This window comes from Dryobates pubescens, chromosome 18 (genome assembly GCF_014839835.1).
Source record: "Dryobates pubescens isolate bDryPub1 chromosome 18, bDryPub1.pri, whole genome shotgun sequence".
Taxonomy (NCBI): Eukaryota; Metazoa; Chordata; class Aves; order Piciformes; family Picidae; genus Dryobates; species Dryobates pubescens.
In genome coordinates, this window is record NC_071629.1 from 10,098,237 (window position 1) to 10,114,584 (window position 16,348).

A 16,348-nucleotide genomic window follows, 5' to 3' on the forward strand; every position below is an offset into this window, starting at 1 on the left:
CACCTGTATCATGAACCTCATCAGATCTCAAGCATAGTACAAAATGTACATGGGACACATATCCATGGCCACAGTTACATAGCCATCCATGGCCAAGTTAAAGTACCTAGGTAAGATCTTCCAGCTTTGCTTCTGTGCTTGCTGGGTGTTCAGTCCAGTAAAGCTCTATTGAGTTCCCACAACAGCTATTAACTGACTTGTAATCAACTGATATGGCCTGGGGTTGGTCTGTTAGGGCGTATGGGGCAATTTTTGCATTTGGGTGGTACAAGGAAGGCTCCAAATCTTTTATTCACCCAGTTCCACCAGCACAGGTAGGTATATTGCTTTGTCCAAAAGACCATAAAGATGGCCTCTACCAGGATTTCATTCTAGCTTTTAACTGGAAAACAGCAGAGAATACTAATGTTGGCTGCCAGCCTTGTAACCCACAAATTACAAGGATTCCTTGGCTCAGCTGCTGTGCAGGCAGTGCTCATTGCCTCTGAAAATTTTACTCTGGGTAACAGGGGATGATTAGGAACAGACCTCTGACATGGAAAATCCAGCAAGTCTAACACTTTTCTGGCAAGGAAATCAAATAGAGGAGGTCTCTGCTATTTGCCTAACCTCAGATTCTATCTTTATTTAGAAGAAAGCCCTGAAACACTGTGAACTTTCATAAAGTAAATACACCATGTAAAAAAACCAAAACAAATAGCTCTTTTCCCCTTGTGCATCTCCCTCTTTACATCTCAAGAGACAACAACTCCTTTGTCTGCATGACTAACTCTCCAGTTGCCCCAAAGGTGTAGTCAATCAGTACACAGTTATGCCAAGTCTCACAGCAGGGAAAAATAATTGTGGTCTATGTTTATGTTGTGTCAAGGACAATTTGAGCTCTTTCTCTCACAGCACAGGCAAGGCTTCATGCTTCCTCCCATCATCTGTAATAGCCCATGTCTGTATTAGTTTGTAGGACAGTTCTACACACAAGTAAGGTACTTGCCTTATTTCAGCATTAGAGTGAATGAAGCCATCCTGCCTTTTGTGTGTAATTTTAGAGACCTTTTCAGCATGAAAGATAACTTATATGGACTAGACATAATTTTACTGGATTCAGAAAGACACTAGCATGCAACTCTCATTTATTATAAAGTATATTCATTATTATTTGGCATATTTTGTATTACTGCAGAGAATGCATGTGCATTAGGATGTATTAACCTGTTTAATTTGGGATTTCCTCCTTTCCTTTACTTTGAATTCTTTAGCAGTAAGAGTTGAGGTTTCATTGCTCTTGAGACTGCCAGTGTAAGACCCTTTTCTTTCTTTGTCTCTCTGCATATGCATTGTATCTGTTTGAAAAATAATTACTGTATTTTCTTCTGGCAGCCACAAAAAGACCACTGGATCACTGGATTGAATAATAGAACTGCTGCTTTAGTACAGATGAGTCTCTTAGGTGCAAATATACCTTTGTGTGTAATTCCAGGCAGTGTATTTATATTTGCACTGAAGGTAAACTGCTAGCTAAATCCCTAGATGTTTTAGCCACTGTATCTTCATGTTGATTTCCCTACACAAATGCTCTACTCATTCACGTGTATCACCACTGAGCTGCCAAGACTGAGGAGATGATGGGACTCTACAGTCAGCGGTAAAACTACTCCTAAAGTCATCATGCCTGTGCTGTCTTCCACTTCTTATTGCTGCAACTCCATTCCTTTTATTAGTGTTTGAAGCAGGGGAAAAGGTGGTGACACAATTCCTTCTCAAAGGCAGCTGCAGCCTGCCAAAGGAGTGAGTGCCCATCACAAACACCAGGACAACTTAAAATATTGCCCCAGCAGTTTTTCCTGCTCAAAGATTTTAAACTGAAACAAGGGACCAAATTTTCCTCTATGTAAGGTCTTTTATCCTTTCGATGATACAGCAAAGAAGTCATCCATGGCACATTCTTTAACTTTTCCATCAAAGTTTTTCCACTTCCCCTCAAAACTCATGCCTTTCAGAAGACAAAGAGGCAGGGACACAAAATGCTCCCTTCCCCTTCACAGATGCCCAGTCCCACTGATTCCTTGACATCTGAGCACACCCCTTTGGCTGTTATATGAAGCATTCAGCACATCTAGGGGGCTGGTCTCTGGTCAGCATTCAGAAAAGTTAAATTTAAAAAGATTACATGTGAGGGTTTTGGAAAAAATAAGGTGGGGGTGGGGTCTGGTCGAATTAGAAAACCAGAGCTTCTGCCCTAAGAACAAACAAACAGCAGCATTGTTCTGGATTGGTTTTGATATTCCACATGTCAGACATTGCAAAGCTCAGGGTCCTGCTATAAAATCTTCATAAGCTGTATTTCCACTGGCTTTCAGGATCAGGTTTTGGAAAGGATTATTTAGCTCAGTCTCTCTAGGTAATTACAAAGCATGCTTAAGCCATGCAGGGTTTGAACATCATAAGGTTTTCCAGTAGCACAAATATACCCTCTAACTTTTTGGATAGCCCATCTAATCCTATCTCTAAGGGGGAGAAAAAAACACAACAGAAGGGTTTTATTCATTCATTGCAAAACAGTTCATAACCACTCAAGGACAGCTCTGAGGCAAACAACAATTGGACTTGATGTACTTGGGTAAGGGCAAAAGAGTTTGCACCCACACTGCCTCTGGAGCAGACAGTTGATTGCAAGCCATATCACTCCTATGGGCTATTGGGCTAAGTTCAGCTGTTCCTCAGCTTTTTTGGACTGGGTTAACTGAGTCACTCTAATCCCCCTTACCCCAGGGGACTGGTTGTGTGGTCACTTACTCTGTTGCATTACGCTAAGATACAAAATAAAGAGATAGCTGTTTCAATCCCAGCTAATTTCCATGATGCAGTTGCATAAACACAGCAGAGAGTGCAGAGAGGTGGTGCAAGGAGGAGCAACATTCATGAGAAAGTAGCATCTACAAGCTGTGCCACCAGAAGAAATGCAGTGTCCAACTCCACCAAATGCCTTATTTGATAATGCAAAGCATAGAATACATAGAATACAGAATAGAATGAATTCTATTTGGCAGCACATCTCACTCCAGTCACCTATTCATGCCCTCTGCCAGTATCACACCTATCTAATGTCCCCTCCACCAAAACACAGCAAACCACAGGATGTGGCTGGTGTTCTGTCACACTTTGTTAGTCTGCAGCTCCACAACCCAAGGCTGAGGGCAATTTAAAGAGAGGCCCAGCTGAGCTAGCAGGGGAGGATGAGGAGGGTAGGGAAAACAGCCAAATTACAGGTTGCCAGATACGAATGCATAACACCCCTGGCAAAGAGACATAAGCAAGTTCTGAGGGTTATCCCATCCCAGATTCAGTCAGAAGTGTGCAGTCTAAACATTGTGTAGTTTAATGGCCTAAAGTTATCAGTGTTATCAGAACAGGCTAATAGCTTGTATTACACTAGCTGAAAAAAGACAAGGTTTTCAACTAACATCATCGTTCAGGGATCTGAGAATTGCTCTGGACACATCTTAAGGACTTGCAAGGATTCACATGCACAGCACTTCAGGAGTAGCTGACAGAACTAGAAGCCTTCAGCTGTCATCTGTACATAAATGTCTACGTAAGCAGTGATCTCATACTGATAATACACCAAAAACACTTCTTTCTCTTTACCCCAGCCATGACAGAGGGTATCACTGATGCTAGAAGACAGTAACTCAACTTCACGCATGTTCTCTGTACTAGCACTATTCAATAATCATCATCCTCTTAAAAAGTTGCTGCTGATCAGACCTTCCAGGACAGATTTCAAATACAAAAAGCAATCAAACAAATCTGGGCTATCTGCAGTTTTAGACTAAGAGGTTAGATCACCCCTGCCCCTGGCTGCACTTCCCTTCCTCTCCAAGCTGGCTTTTCAAGCACTAGCAAAGAAAGAGGAAATTCCTGGAATTCCTTCATCAGCATTAGGGTTTGTTTTGCACAATCTTGGACAGAGGTTGGTCCTAAAGGGCCAACTCACGCTTTCATCTGACTGCTGTGAGAGGTCTGCTTTTATTTATTTATTTTCCTTCCCCACCAGCTTACCCTGCCTCCTTCGGTGAATGAAGTGCAGTAGTGTCGAGCACAGAGATGCTGACATCGCTGCTGGACTGGCTAGGTTTTAAATTACTCTCCCCCCTGGGAGGTGGACGTTCTTTCCTTTTCTTCTTGGCAAAGAAGTTCTTGAAAGTCTGAAATTTAGATTTTTTCTTTCCTGCAACATGAGAAAAATGAAAATTTATGGAAGTTGGAGGTGTTGCTTGGCTTGGATAATGTTATCTCTTAATTTCTAGAGGAAGTGTCAAAGCTAGAGCAGCCCTTTCAGTTTTAGTCAGCTCCTTCGTAAATAATTCAGTGCTGGAGTCCAGTGAAAGGCAAAGCTGCAGTTCCTACAGTTGCTGCCTATGAAGCAATGATGGCATCAAGCTGACAATAGTGGTACTTACTTAGGTTCCAGGTTATGAGAAATACACCTTATGCAGAGAATAGATCTTCCCACAGCTGAGCTGTGAGCACGCCAATTATACCTAATATATCTTCAATAAAATAATTGATGTCACTGTCTTTAACTCTTACTGTTTTTTACTTAGCTCAGTTTAGCTCTGCTTGCTCTTTACTCAGTGCTGTAAGGAGACCCCCTGAAGAAACTGACAAAAGAATTTACAAACTCTAATCCTAAAATTAAACCACTGCCCCCAAATAAACTCAACAACTCCTCCAAGGACAATGGATCAAATTTAAATTAAGATACTGCCCTGCAGGACATGAAGTCCCCACACAGCAGCCTAAGAACACAATTAGAAAACTGTTAATCTGATTTCAGATTTTCCATTGTCCAAACAAAATTTTAAAAAGACTAAAATAAGCCATATGAGACATCATTGACTTTTTTCATTTTTAATAACCTAAGGTACTTTAATATTCTTATTCCTATTGCCATTCATCACGCACATGCTTCATGTTGTCACTGACAATGAATTGAGAGGTCAGTTTGGAGTGGCTTGGGTCTAACTATTGTAATAAGACTCCTGTGACTGACTTAAATACATAGGCAGAGCAATAACATCACTGCACATCTGAGCCAAATTCATTGTTCAATTAATACTTTACAGAAGTTGGCATAATAAATGCCCACAGCTGGACGATTCCTTCGTAAGCAAGGCATTATTTCAACACAATTATTGTCTTCTCCCATCGATGATTTAGTCGGCGATGCTGTCTCAACGTGTGCCCTGTACGTGTAGGGATCTCTGCCAAAGGGCCTTATCTGGGCTGAAACTGTGCCACCACACAGCTGCATTAGACAGTAGCCACTGTGAGAAGCAAACAATGATACTGAGATCTACTCACCCTGTCTCCTCCCTCTTCTTGAGACCAGTGCCAGCACCATGTGTCAGGACATACAAGGACTGCTACACTGTCCGGCATTGTGACCGTTTTAGGCACGGATGGATGACATAGCCACCTCTCTGAGAGCAGCAGCAGCCAGGGAAGGTCTGCTCACTGCTTTTCAAGTGACTTGAGCTGTCACTGAAGCCAAATTCTTTTTCAAACCATGTAGATCAAAACTACCAATGGAGTCCCACTCACCTTAATAATAATGGCACTTCAATGGCAGGTTTATCAGTGGAAGACCTTCATATCTTCCACTGCTGCATATCAGGCAGTAAGTGAATGAGATAAGCCACAGAAAACATACAGGTTATACTGCCTGTCCCAGACTACACAGCTGACCCCCAGGCTTGGGGATTTGTTAAGACCCTCACAGGGCTCAATGAGTTTCATGCTATACCCACAGCAAGAACCAGTAAGAGAAGACAAGTCACCAGGAACCATATATAGAACATATATAGAACAAGTGTGTTGAGTGTCCTTTACAAAGTCTTCAGAAATGCCTCCCTACTATTACTGCCCTTCATATCAGCAACTGGACAACATACATTCCCCCAGAAAATTTGTCAAAGCTGAGTTGGTTTATTTCAGATGAGAAAAACAAAAGATTAAAAAGTTTCACGGAAGTGGCATCCAAAATGATCAATTCGGCAATGTCTGCTAACAGTTCAACGATTCAAAGAACAACATGGAAGACTGCTACATGCAGGACATTGCCATCTACACTGGTCAGTGGTACAGACAGAAAGCAAGTTCCATGCCACTACAAATACTAATGAAGAGCTTAATCAGATGCTGGTATTTCCAGAAAACCAAAGGAATGTTTAAAAGAAACCAAAATCACAACACAATAGCAACAAAAAAGAGAAGTAATCATAAGGACATTTAAGAGAAACAGACACAAGTCCTACCACAAAGAGTAACATTGTCAAGGTAATACTCCAGATACTTGTTAAGATCATAAGTGGTGCTAGCTTCAGAAGGGAGCCCATGGATTTGCAAACACTGACAATGAACAAACCTCATCTGGCATTGTGCAACAGAGAGTCCTCTGATGCAGACACATGAGTTACTTCAGTGCCTTCTCTAGCCTCTAACTCATTACTGATGTGTGGTGCACACCCCCTCCAGCAATAATTCCTCTCAGCCACACTCTGTCGGCTGCATTCCTTCAGCCGTTCCAGATGCATGAGAAAACATAAAGCTTGCCTGCAGTTCCAGAAGATGGGCACTTGCCATATTATTATTTAAAAAAAAAAAAAAAAACATAAAATCACTACTAGACACTTAGTGCTGCATGCAGATAAACACTATGGGCCTGCTCCATATGAGAGCATTTGGCCATAAAGGCACAGCTCAGAAAGACGACGTTCCTGCTTGCTTCCTGCTGCCAACGGCTGTGTGCTGGTTTCACACAGCACGTAATTCCAAGGTGCCTACACTTCAGTGCACTGTGAAGCAGCCCAACACATCACTAAACCGGTAGAGTGCTCTGTGTACCCAAACTAATAATATATAAGAGGATCTTATTACTCAAAATGGAAAAAATGCATTGCATAGCAAAAATCCTGTCAAAGCAAGGAGAGAAAAATCCAAGCTTGGATAACTATGCCTATTTCTCCTTCCCACTGATGAATCATGACTCATGATGTTTGAATTCTCATGGTTACCAATCTTCATTTTAATGTCATTAAATATAAAATGCTAAATTTAATGGCTACTGCCCTAAAAACCAAAAGTCTTTCCATAAATTAGCTTCTTCTATGAGTCAGTCTACTGTATCACAGACAGAGCAGGAGCAACCATTTTGCTTTCTCTGTAAAGTTTGTTTATTCTATGTCTTTTACTGTTTGTCTACTGCTTATTTCAGCGTTTCTCCTGTGCACAAAGAGAATTAATACATGTCTTTCTGCTCTTTGCATGGTTCTTCCCAGTTACAAGATAGAAGGATCCATCAAAGAAGGCACAACAAGCACCCCTTCAAGCCTTAATGTCCTGGTTTTGAAAATCCAAAAAGAATATCCTCCATCACATTACAGCTCTCCAGTACTGCACATTGAAAGATCCTTCCCATAATACTACCAGCTGACAGAGCCACACAGAATTTTGTTTTACACTACAAAGCTCAAAATAACATTAAAAAACAAGTCACTGCAGACCCTGAGCTAAAGAAATCACATCTCTGACTTCCAAATCAGCTATACATTTGGAGAACCACTGCTTACCTGAGCACTCTTCAACCCTGTCGCCTCTTTCAGGTGACTGTGTGACCTCTGTTGGGCCCGTAGCCATGATATAGTCACTGAAATAGAGATGAAAGAAACAGTTAAATGTTAATCCACCTTCCCAGCAGAATATGGTCCTAAACTAGCATGAAGAAAGAACCTGGCCAGATCCTCTATGAAACTGCATATTCAGATGCTCAGCACAAACACGGCTTGCACACTTTTTTGTACTCCCCACAGAACTTCTCCTCATGTTTCAGTAACACTTATTTCTCTAGCCAAAACTGACAAACCAGTCTAATTTCTTGCCAGTACCTCTCTCTTTTTAGGAAAGCCATCATTAAACTTGCTCAGCAAACACTGTAATGCTTCCTGGCCTCAGAATAACGAAGCTCTACGATTGCTCTTTGTTAGAGAGTGACAGCTCCATGTCACTGTAAAAAATCTTAAACTGGTGTTCTGCAGCCAAGGCTTCATGTATTACAGTGCCCTCACAGCAGGCATCAGGCTAGTCTGTCAGCATTATTAAAATTAGTCAAGCATCAGCACTGAAGCATCATCCTGGGCTATGCTACATTTGTGGAAACCAATAGATCAAATTCATTTTGGATCCAGTGCAATCAGCTTTTAGCCACAAGCTTTGAAACCTTATCGCAAGCGGGGCTATTGATCAACCAAATTAGCTGACGGCATCATCTTCCTCCCTGATGAAAACAAAAGTTCAGCCCAGTTTTAAGATCATTCAATGTTAACTGGCTCCACTTTGTATTTTCCAAGACTCCTCAATGGGTGTCTGTCACAAACAAAGGAATTCAGCAGCAGAGCTCAAAAGTTACTCTGCAACTGTCAAACAACAATGGAAATGTGACAGCTTATCAGGGCAGTTCATAAATTCTGTCCTTTGTTATGCAAGATATCTAGGTGATACATTCACAATCAGCAGTTCCAGTATGTTGTGTCAGGACTTAAAGAGTAAGAACCTTTACAAACAAATGAAAATATCCAGAAAAAAATCCTACTCCTTTTTCTGCAGAGACTCATCTAAGAATTTTCCACCTCAGAGTGGTCTAACAATAGTGCCAAGCTAAGTAACTCAACATCAAAGATTATGATTCTACACTAAGTTGACCAAGGAGGTAGAAGCAAGGCCCCCGTGAGAAACAGACCACAGTGTGAGCTCTCCCTGTGCTAGCCACACAGATATGCAAACTGCCACATTGCTGAACTGTAGGCAGAAATGAAGGAGACACACTCTGGTTTGTAACAGATCATCTGTGAGCAGCGAACACAGGAGAGTATTAGCACATGTAGTTCCAAACAATCTCATCTCAGCTTGCTAAAATCAACTAAAAAAGTCATTGCAGCAACCAGAACTGATTATAACTTTTCTCAATAAGATGCACTGAGGATGTTTTTGAAATAATTATTAGACAATATTGAGAAACAACAAAACCCAAGACTTGTAGTATTTTCCTTTTTGGATACTCATAATCCTTCAACCCTTCTCTCCCTTTTTTCCCCATGTCTCATCAATTATCTGTGAAAATGCCTGCATTTCCTGCATATTGTAATTAAAGAGGTCATCAGCACTTTCTCATAGACTCTTTCTCTGTATGAAAAAGAAAATTGGTTCAAATTTCCCCCTTCAACTTTATACACCATGCATATTGATTATGTTAGATTTTTCTTGATGGAAAGGGAATGCATTCGAAATGAAACACTCAGCAAATTTGTAAGGATGAACTGGCAAGTCCCCAGACTTATGTTCACAGAATGTAAGTGAACTCTTCTAGCTCTCCAACTTCTGCTTTACTCTTGTTCAATAAAATCAAAGCAAGAGAAAATGCTGCTTTCAGATCCAGCTCTGCATTTATGTAAATTCCTCAATCATCTCAGCTGCTCGCTCAGAATCCTTCACGTCTCTAGAGACATTCTGACTGCTGTGTTTATTAAAAGTGCATTTGCTTCAAATTGCTGTTATCTTTTATACAAGTAGAACTATAACTGCAAAGCAGTTGCAATTATAGTCATGCTCTGAGGCAGTCTCTTTGCAGTCAAATCAGCTCCCTGCATTAACTGGATTTTATAGCTGAGTTCTCTGGGGCATACAGAGATCAAGTGTCAATTGCAGGGCTGCATCCCATGTTTGCAAATGTGCCCCATTTAGGATCTAATAGTTTGGTGCTTTGTATATTTCATCACAGTATCATTTTTTTCCAGTGAACTGAACAGTGACTTGTGGTGAGGGCGATCATCACAGAGTCTTCCAAGCTTAAAGTATGGAAGTGGAGAAAAAAAATCCCCAAACCTATTTACAATGAAGTCTACGTTCCATCATTAGAAGCTCCATGACATAGCTGACAAAAAGATGGCAATTATATGACACTTAGAACCTCAAGTTCTGGTGGCAGTGAGTTGTACTTAACAGAAAAGCTAACAAATGTTCTGAGCAACAAACCCTAGCCTGAGGATGATTGTAATGGAAGAGAAGAGGACAAAACCCCATCAATACAAATCCATCTCAGTGCACAGGCCTTAACTAATCGAACTTTCAGACATTCACCACTTCCAGACCTTAATGACAGCTGACAGTGTCAGGGTGTACCAATATCATGTAGGTTCAGTTCAATCAGCTGGACTAACCATGTGCACCCCAGAGCACTGTGCCATTAGAGACAAAGTTTTAAACAAATACTGTGTGCATATGGATTTTTAGTGATAAAATCAGAGTAAATAAATGGGTTTTTAGAGCAGTATTTCTGATACTGCTGGGAGAAGGAACTAGCAGAGAGATGGAGACGACTGTCTTCTCAGTGGAGGAGCAGTCCAGGCAGAGCAGTGACAGATTGATAGGTGCCAGCCAAACTAGTAGAGTTGTCAAGTCTCAGTTGGTGTTTGCTTCCCACTAGAAATGGAATCATTTCCCCAGTGTACAATTTTCTAATCACAGTATCACTAAGGTTGGAAGAGACCTCAAAGATCATCGAGTCCAACCTGTCACCACAGACCTCATGACTAGACCATGGCACCAAGTGCCACATCCAGTCCCCTCTTGAACACCTCCAGGGATGGTGACTCCACCACCTCCCTGGGCAGCACATTCCAATGACGAACGACTGTCTCCGTGAAGAACTTTCTCCCCACCTCCAGCCTAAACCTCCCCTGGCACAGCTTGAGACTGTGTCCCCTTGTTCTGGTGCTGGTTGCCTGGGAGAAGAGACCAACCCCTTCCTGGCTACAACCACCTTTCAGGTAGTTGTAGAGAGCAATGAGGTCATCCCTGAGCCTCCTCTTCTCCAGGCTAAACAATCCCAGCTCCCTCAGCCTCTCCTCATGGGGCTTGTGCTCAAGGCCTCTCCCCAGCCTTGTTGCCCTTCTCTGGACACCTTCAAGTGTCTCGATGTCCTTAAACTGAGGGGCCCAGAACTGGACACAGTACTCAAGGTGCGGCCTAACCAATGCAGAGTACAGGGGCACAATGACCTCCCTGCTCCTGCTGGCCACACTATTCCTAATGCAGGCCAGAATGCCACTGGCCTTCTTGGCCACCTGGGCACACTGCTGGCTCATGTTTAGGCAGCTGCCAATCAGCATCCCCAGGTCCCTCTCTGTTTGGCAGCTCTCCAGCCACTCTGACCCCAGCCTGTAGCTCTGCATGGGGTTGCCATGGCCAAAGTGCCATGTTCTTAAACCTCTCTCAAATCTGCCACGATGTTTTTTAAAGCAGTAAAAATCTGTGCTCACCTGGTTTGCTGGTTTAGAGTTAAGCTCCCTGCTACCCATACAAAACTTCTATTAACCCCTCTGTGTGCATTCACTTGGAGCTCTGCAGTTCATTAAAGGAACCAACGAGTCTTAAGGAAAAAAAAAAAAGAAATCTCCAGAAAGAGAAGAAATATCCCTGTCTGCCTTTTACAAACTGGGACAACTGGACAGCTACTTGGAGTGCTCCATGGGAGAGCAATGAGAGAGCAAAAGAAATGAAAGACAACAGAGTGGTGTTCTAACCATTGCCTTTTCCCAGATGAGTACATTAATGAATACATACATCATGGGGGGAATGCTAAAAGAAGAAAGGACAATTCCCTTTCACTGCTTGGTCTGTGTATTTAAGGACTCCTGAGAAGTTAACATTGGACAGAACTCAAGTTTCCTGCATTTAACAAAGGACCAGGACAAACACAAATGCTTTCAGCTCAGCCTCCAAAAAGGGACACAGCCTCCTGTCTGGCTCTCTAGTGGAGCAGAAGACTTGAAGACTGCACAGCAAGCAAGCTCCTACCCATCTTCAGTGTTTCTTCAGCTTCAGTCTGATGCTTCTGTATAAGCATTCCAGAAGGCCTTATGACAGAGAGACCAAAGGAGACAGTGAACCCTGAACAACCTTTTCCCTATCAAATAAATGCTTGAGGAAATAAAGGCTCAATAATAGGAGGCACTGTGTTCAGTTAGCATCATCATAGCCTACAGAAGACAGACAATGGCAAGCAACACAAGAAGTGACATTTTTGCCTGGAGCTTTTGAAGGCAAATTTTCTTCATGCTACAAATATTATTTGAAATTGAGCTTATGCTCCAGATTTCAGAACACACACTCTGCTCAGCAAGATAGATCAGCACAGGGAAATGCAGGCCCCTCATCTGGTCCTCTAGGCCACCACCTGCAGCCAGCCTCCCCGCAAAACACCCTTGAAGCTGCTGCAGGACATCAGAGAAAGCCCCTCTCTTTCTCTGTACTGAGTTTCATACAAATACAGAATGCAGAATGGTTTAGTATTCAGATTACATTCTGCAGCAAAAGGTGACTAATTAAATTTTTACTCTGTTTTATTAAAGCACAATAGAGGACTTTGACAAAAAGTGGCTGATTGCTTTCCTCTCTGGGAACAGGCTATCAATGAAACATTAAATGACATCTACCCTCTGCAAGTCCAAGGAACAGAATTTCAAAGTCAATCATAAAGCAAGGGCAGAGCAAGCAAGATATCAATTAAATTTTCACATCCCTTGAGCATATCAGAAACTCAACAAAGCTCCCTTTGCTCCCCATGCAATGAGCTAAGTGACTGCACTTTCAGGTTCATGTTCACAGAACATGCTGAATACTGTGGGATCCCACAAGAAACTTTGCTGAACCAGAGTGTGACCCAACATGACAGCAGGAACTGGAATCTAATCTTGCACAGCTGATCCCATTGTGCTCTTCTAGAGCAATGCTTCTACTACTCTAGACATAGAAGTCTAGACTTCTCAGATGAAATTCCCAGGGTATTTTGCCAGCCCCTAGCTGGCATGTCCCCAGCCAGACCATGGCTGCTTAAGATAGGCATAACAGAATAGCACAAATGGCAGTTTACATTAAGACTCTTGGTGCTGCCTCCACTGATAACAGTGAGGGGAGGAGTTGACAAAGTTAATGAATGCTGTTCTTTTAATTTTCATGGAAGAAAGAAAGGTTTAAGAAAGTTTACTGTCTTCTTCAGAGGATCACAAAAAATACAGCAATAGTACCCGTCAGGAAGTTCGGATAAATAACTAGATAATCAGCAAAGTACTCTCCCAGGATCAAGAAGGGGGTCATAATTCCCCATAGCAATAGAAAACACTCAGCTCCTACCCTTGACAAGATGTCCAGAGCAAGCAACCATTCACTTGAAGAGATCTGTTCACAGCTTTCACAATTTGCATCCAGACAACAGCCCCTCACCACACGTTGGCTTCTCCAAGAAGACAGAAGATCGGACCCAGTGTGCTGAACTCTTTTTACCTACAATCTGCTTTGAGAAGTCTCTGTCTGACAGATTTCTGCTATTCAGCAGAGCCTGAAGAATTACATGCTGCCCTCCTAGTGAGTGTGTGTGTACCAGTAATGGAAAGCAGCTGGTGGGCTGAAACTGACTTAACAAAAAAAAAAAAAGTAACAGGAGGAAATGCCTTTCATACAGTCACACAGGCTCAGTCTGTAATTGTGTTAGGAGCCAAAAGGATAAGAAGGGGGGAGGGAAAATGAGACAAAAGCATTCATAAGCTACTACAGAAAACAGTGGAAATGCACTCAGTTACTAGTTCAGGAATTGAGAGATGAAATGTCTCTGACCCCTGCCTGCTGCCCCATCTCCACAGACTTACTCCCTCCCAGCAGTCATGCCATTTGCTAAATCGCTGCAGAATGGTCTCCCTGCACATGGGCACACGACTGCAGCATACCGACACAGACCTGTGTTACTGTTACCTCAGGCAGGTAATAGTAGCAGAGCAGCTGTTAGTTTCTATTCGGCTCAAGAGGCCAAACTGAAGTTCAAGCTACCATACCTTTGAAACACTTGGCACCCATGCCAGACAGATTAACCTGCTTAGGACGTGCCACTTCAAGCTACCCCCATGCACCTAATTACTATGCAGTGTTTATTAGCATGACCTTGTGCAACTACTTTGTGCGGCTGCTGTCAGTGTGAGAATCTCCAATGCAAGTTTGCATCTGCTCAGACAATACAGCAAATATCCATCTCTGCCAAAAGCTAAGTAAAATGTTTCTGAATAGCCCATCCCTGATACCAACTTATCACATTGTTCTTTCAGTGCATTTTCTGGTCTGCATCAATCAGGAGAAACATGACAGGACTTCACTCAAATTAAGACTGGCACTAACACAGTCATAACCATAGCACAGACAAGAGCTCAGTCAGTATTTGGGGCCCAGATTGCTTCCATTTTAAAGGAATGTACATTAAATGACCCAGCTGAATTGCACCATTTGGCATTAGCATAGGATTAGGTCAGTGCTCTTCCCATGTAGTAACTTTTTTTTCTTCACACTACCACGCTGGGGAAATTTCAGGAAACAGCTGGAATAAGGATGTTCTTCCACTCTTCCTATGAAGAAATAAAAGAAGCAGCAGAAGTAAAAGCAGCAGCAGAGTCATCCAACAAGTGTTCTCAAGAGCTAGTACACTGCCAGCAGTAGGAGACACTCTCAGATCTATTTGATATGGATACATTGGAAGTAGTTGGGAAGGAGGGAGAACTAGGATGTAAACAAAGGCTGCCTTTGCCAGTTAAGGGAACTACACCCAGTAAGCATTACTACCTTTGGAAACAGCTTCAAGAGCAAAGCAACAGGAAATGTCAAGTCACTATCACTAAACAGCAGACATGCTAGCAGAGTCAAGATGTCAGTCAAGTGTGGGAATAAAATTCAAGCTCACAGTCTTTTCCTCTTCATATGGCAAATCCAAGAAGTACATGTAACCTTCCATCCCAGACATGGGTGGTAGGCATAGTTGGCCACTCTTTTCTAGCTTGTCTGCGTGCTTTTTGCCTACCCTTCAAAATCCTCATTAATTTTGTTCCACCTGTGGGCTCCCAGTATAATGTAAGATGACTGATATCTGACCTGTAGCGTCCAGAGTCCTGGAAACCCACAGGCTGCTTTGCAGGGCTCAGCAAAAGGTAGCTAAGGAAATTATTTTGCCATCAGCTGGCTTTAACATGCTCTACAGAGGCTTGAAAAACTGTCTGAGACAACTCTATGGAAATTGCCAATACCTGCAAACTGTGAAGGTGACAATTGTTAGTTTGGACAGTAACATCTTTGAGACAGAGCTCATCTTTTAAACATATCCTAGCAGATGGAAACTACTGTGCTGGGGCTTGGGAGAATTGGCTGATTTTCCTGACTTTGACACTGGATAAGAGAACAAGTTCATGGACTGCTGACAGTAGTTAAGGTAGTTATCACTCAGCCTTGAGCTTTTTTACCTGTGGAACTGAGATGGTCACACCGAGTCCATAGAAAGCTTAATGAGCCCTATGGAGGAGCTAAGCACTATGTCCACTATAGGAGCTCCACATCTGAAACCATACCAATTGGCACTGCTAGCAAGTGCCACCACTACTCAAAAGATAAGTAACAAAACCCCCAGAATTTCACCAGAGGAGCCTGCCATGCCCTTGTGCGTCACACCAACTTCCAAAACCTTATTCTCACAAAATATGAAGAATCATTACATCTTGGGCACCAAAGAAACAGTCTGGAGACATTTTTACCAAATTAAGCTGTCTGAATACTGCAGGGGAAATGAGGCTGAAACAATAGCAAACTGAACGCCAGAGCTGAAATGTGGGACTTCAGGCTACATCTAAAGCTTTCTGGAGTTTAAGGTTTTCCCACTTATCTCTCAATTTGTGGGTTAAAGAGCAGCTTAAAGATGGGAGGGGTGGTGTTAAAATATCTTCTGATAAATCAAACTTCCCAAACCATATTTCTTCCAAGAGGAGATAATATAGATAATTAATGCCAAGATTTCAAAGTGCAGCATAGAAAAGGAGAGGCCAAAAGAAATCTCCAGGGTGAGCTGTGTTACAGATTTTCACTCTGAGGATCAAATTGTCATAAAACCAGTCAACCATCTTTTGACTGTAAGAGAGCAAATAAAATGCAGTCTTTGTGGTCTCAGAGGCTCCCGTTGGCAGGAAGCTCAGGAAATCTCTCTTCATGTGAAGTCCCCAAACCCAGTTAGGGCAACATCTACTGCCTGTACACACACAAAAATAAGACCAAAGCCAGCTCCTTCCTATGTTGAAACATACCATGTCTGTCTGGCTAAACCCCCTGAGCTCCCACTGGGTATTTCTGGAATTCAGACCCTGTTTTGGCTCCTGATCAAAGAAAGCCTGGGGTGGCTTCCACGCTTGCAGATAGAGCTCCTCTGGAGCTGTGT

The 16,348-nt window shown here is 42.4% G+C and overlaps 1 protein-coding gene across 1 annotated transcript in view; it reads right to left on the bottom strand.

The window, feature by feature from the left end:
• The window catches only part of KIAA1210 (KIAA1210 ortholog), a 30,580-nt gene extending 17,123 nt beyond the window's left edge, over nucleotides 1-13,457 (bottom strand). Inside the window, exons 1-3 of the mRNA XM_054169800.1 lie at nucleotides 13,246-13,457; nucleotides 7,629-7,705; nucleotides 4,057-4,225 (exon numbers count right to left, since the gene is read on the bottom strand). Of these exons, the coding sequence (XP_054025775.1) occupies nucleotides 4,057-4,225; nucleotides 7,629-7,705; nucleotides 13,246-13,316 (317 nt within the window). The 5' untranslated portion in view covers nucleotides 13,317-13,457. The remainder of the gene's footprint in view (nucleotides 1-4,056; nucleotides 4,226-7,628; nucleotides 7,706-13,245) is intronic.
• Nucleotides 13,458-16,348: the final 2,891 nt, after the last annotated feature.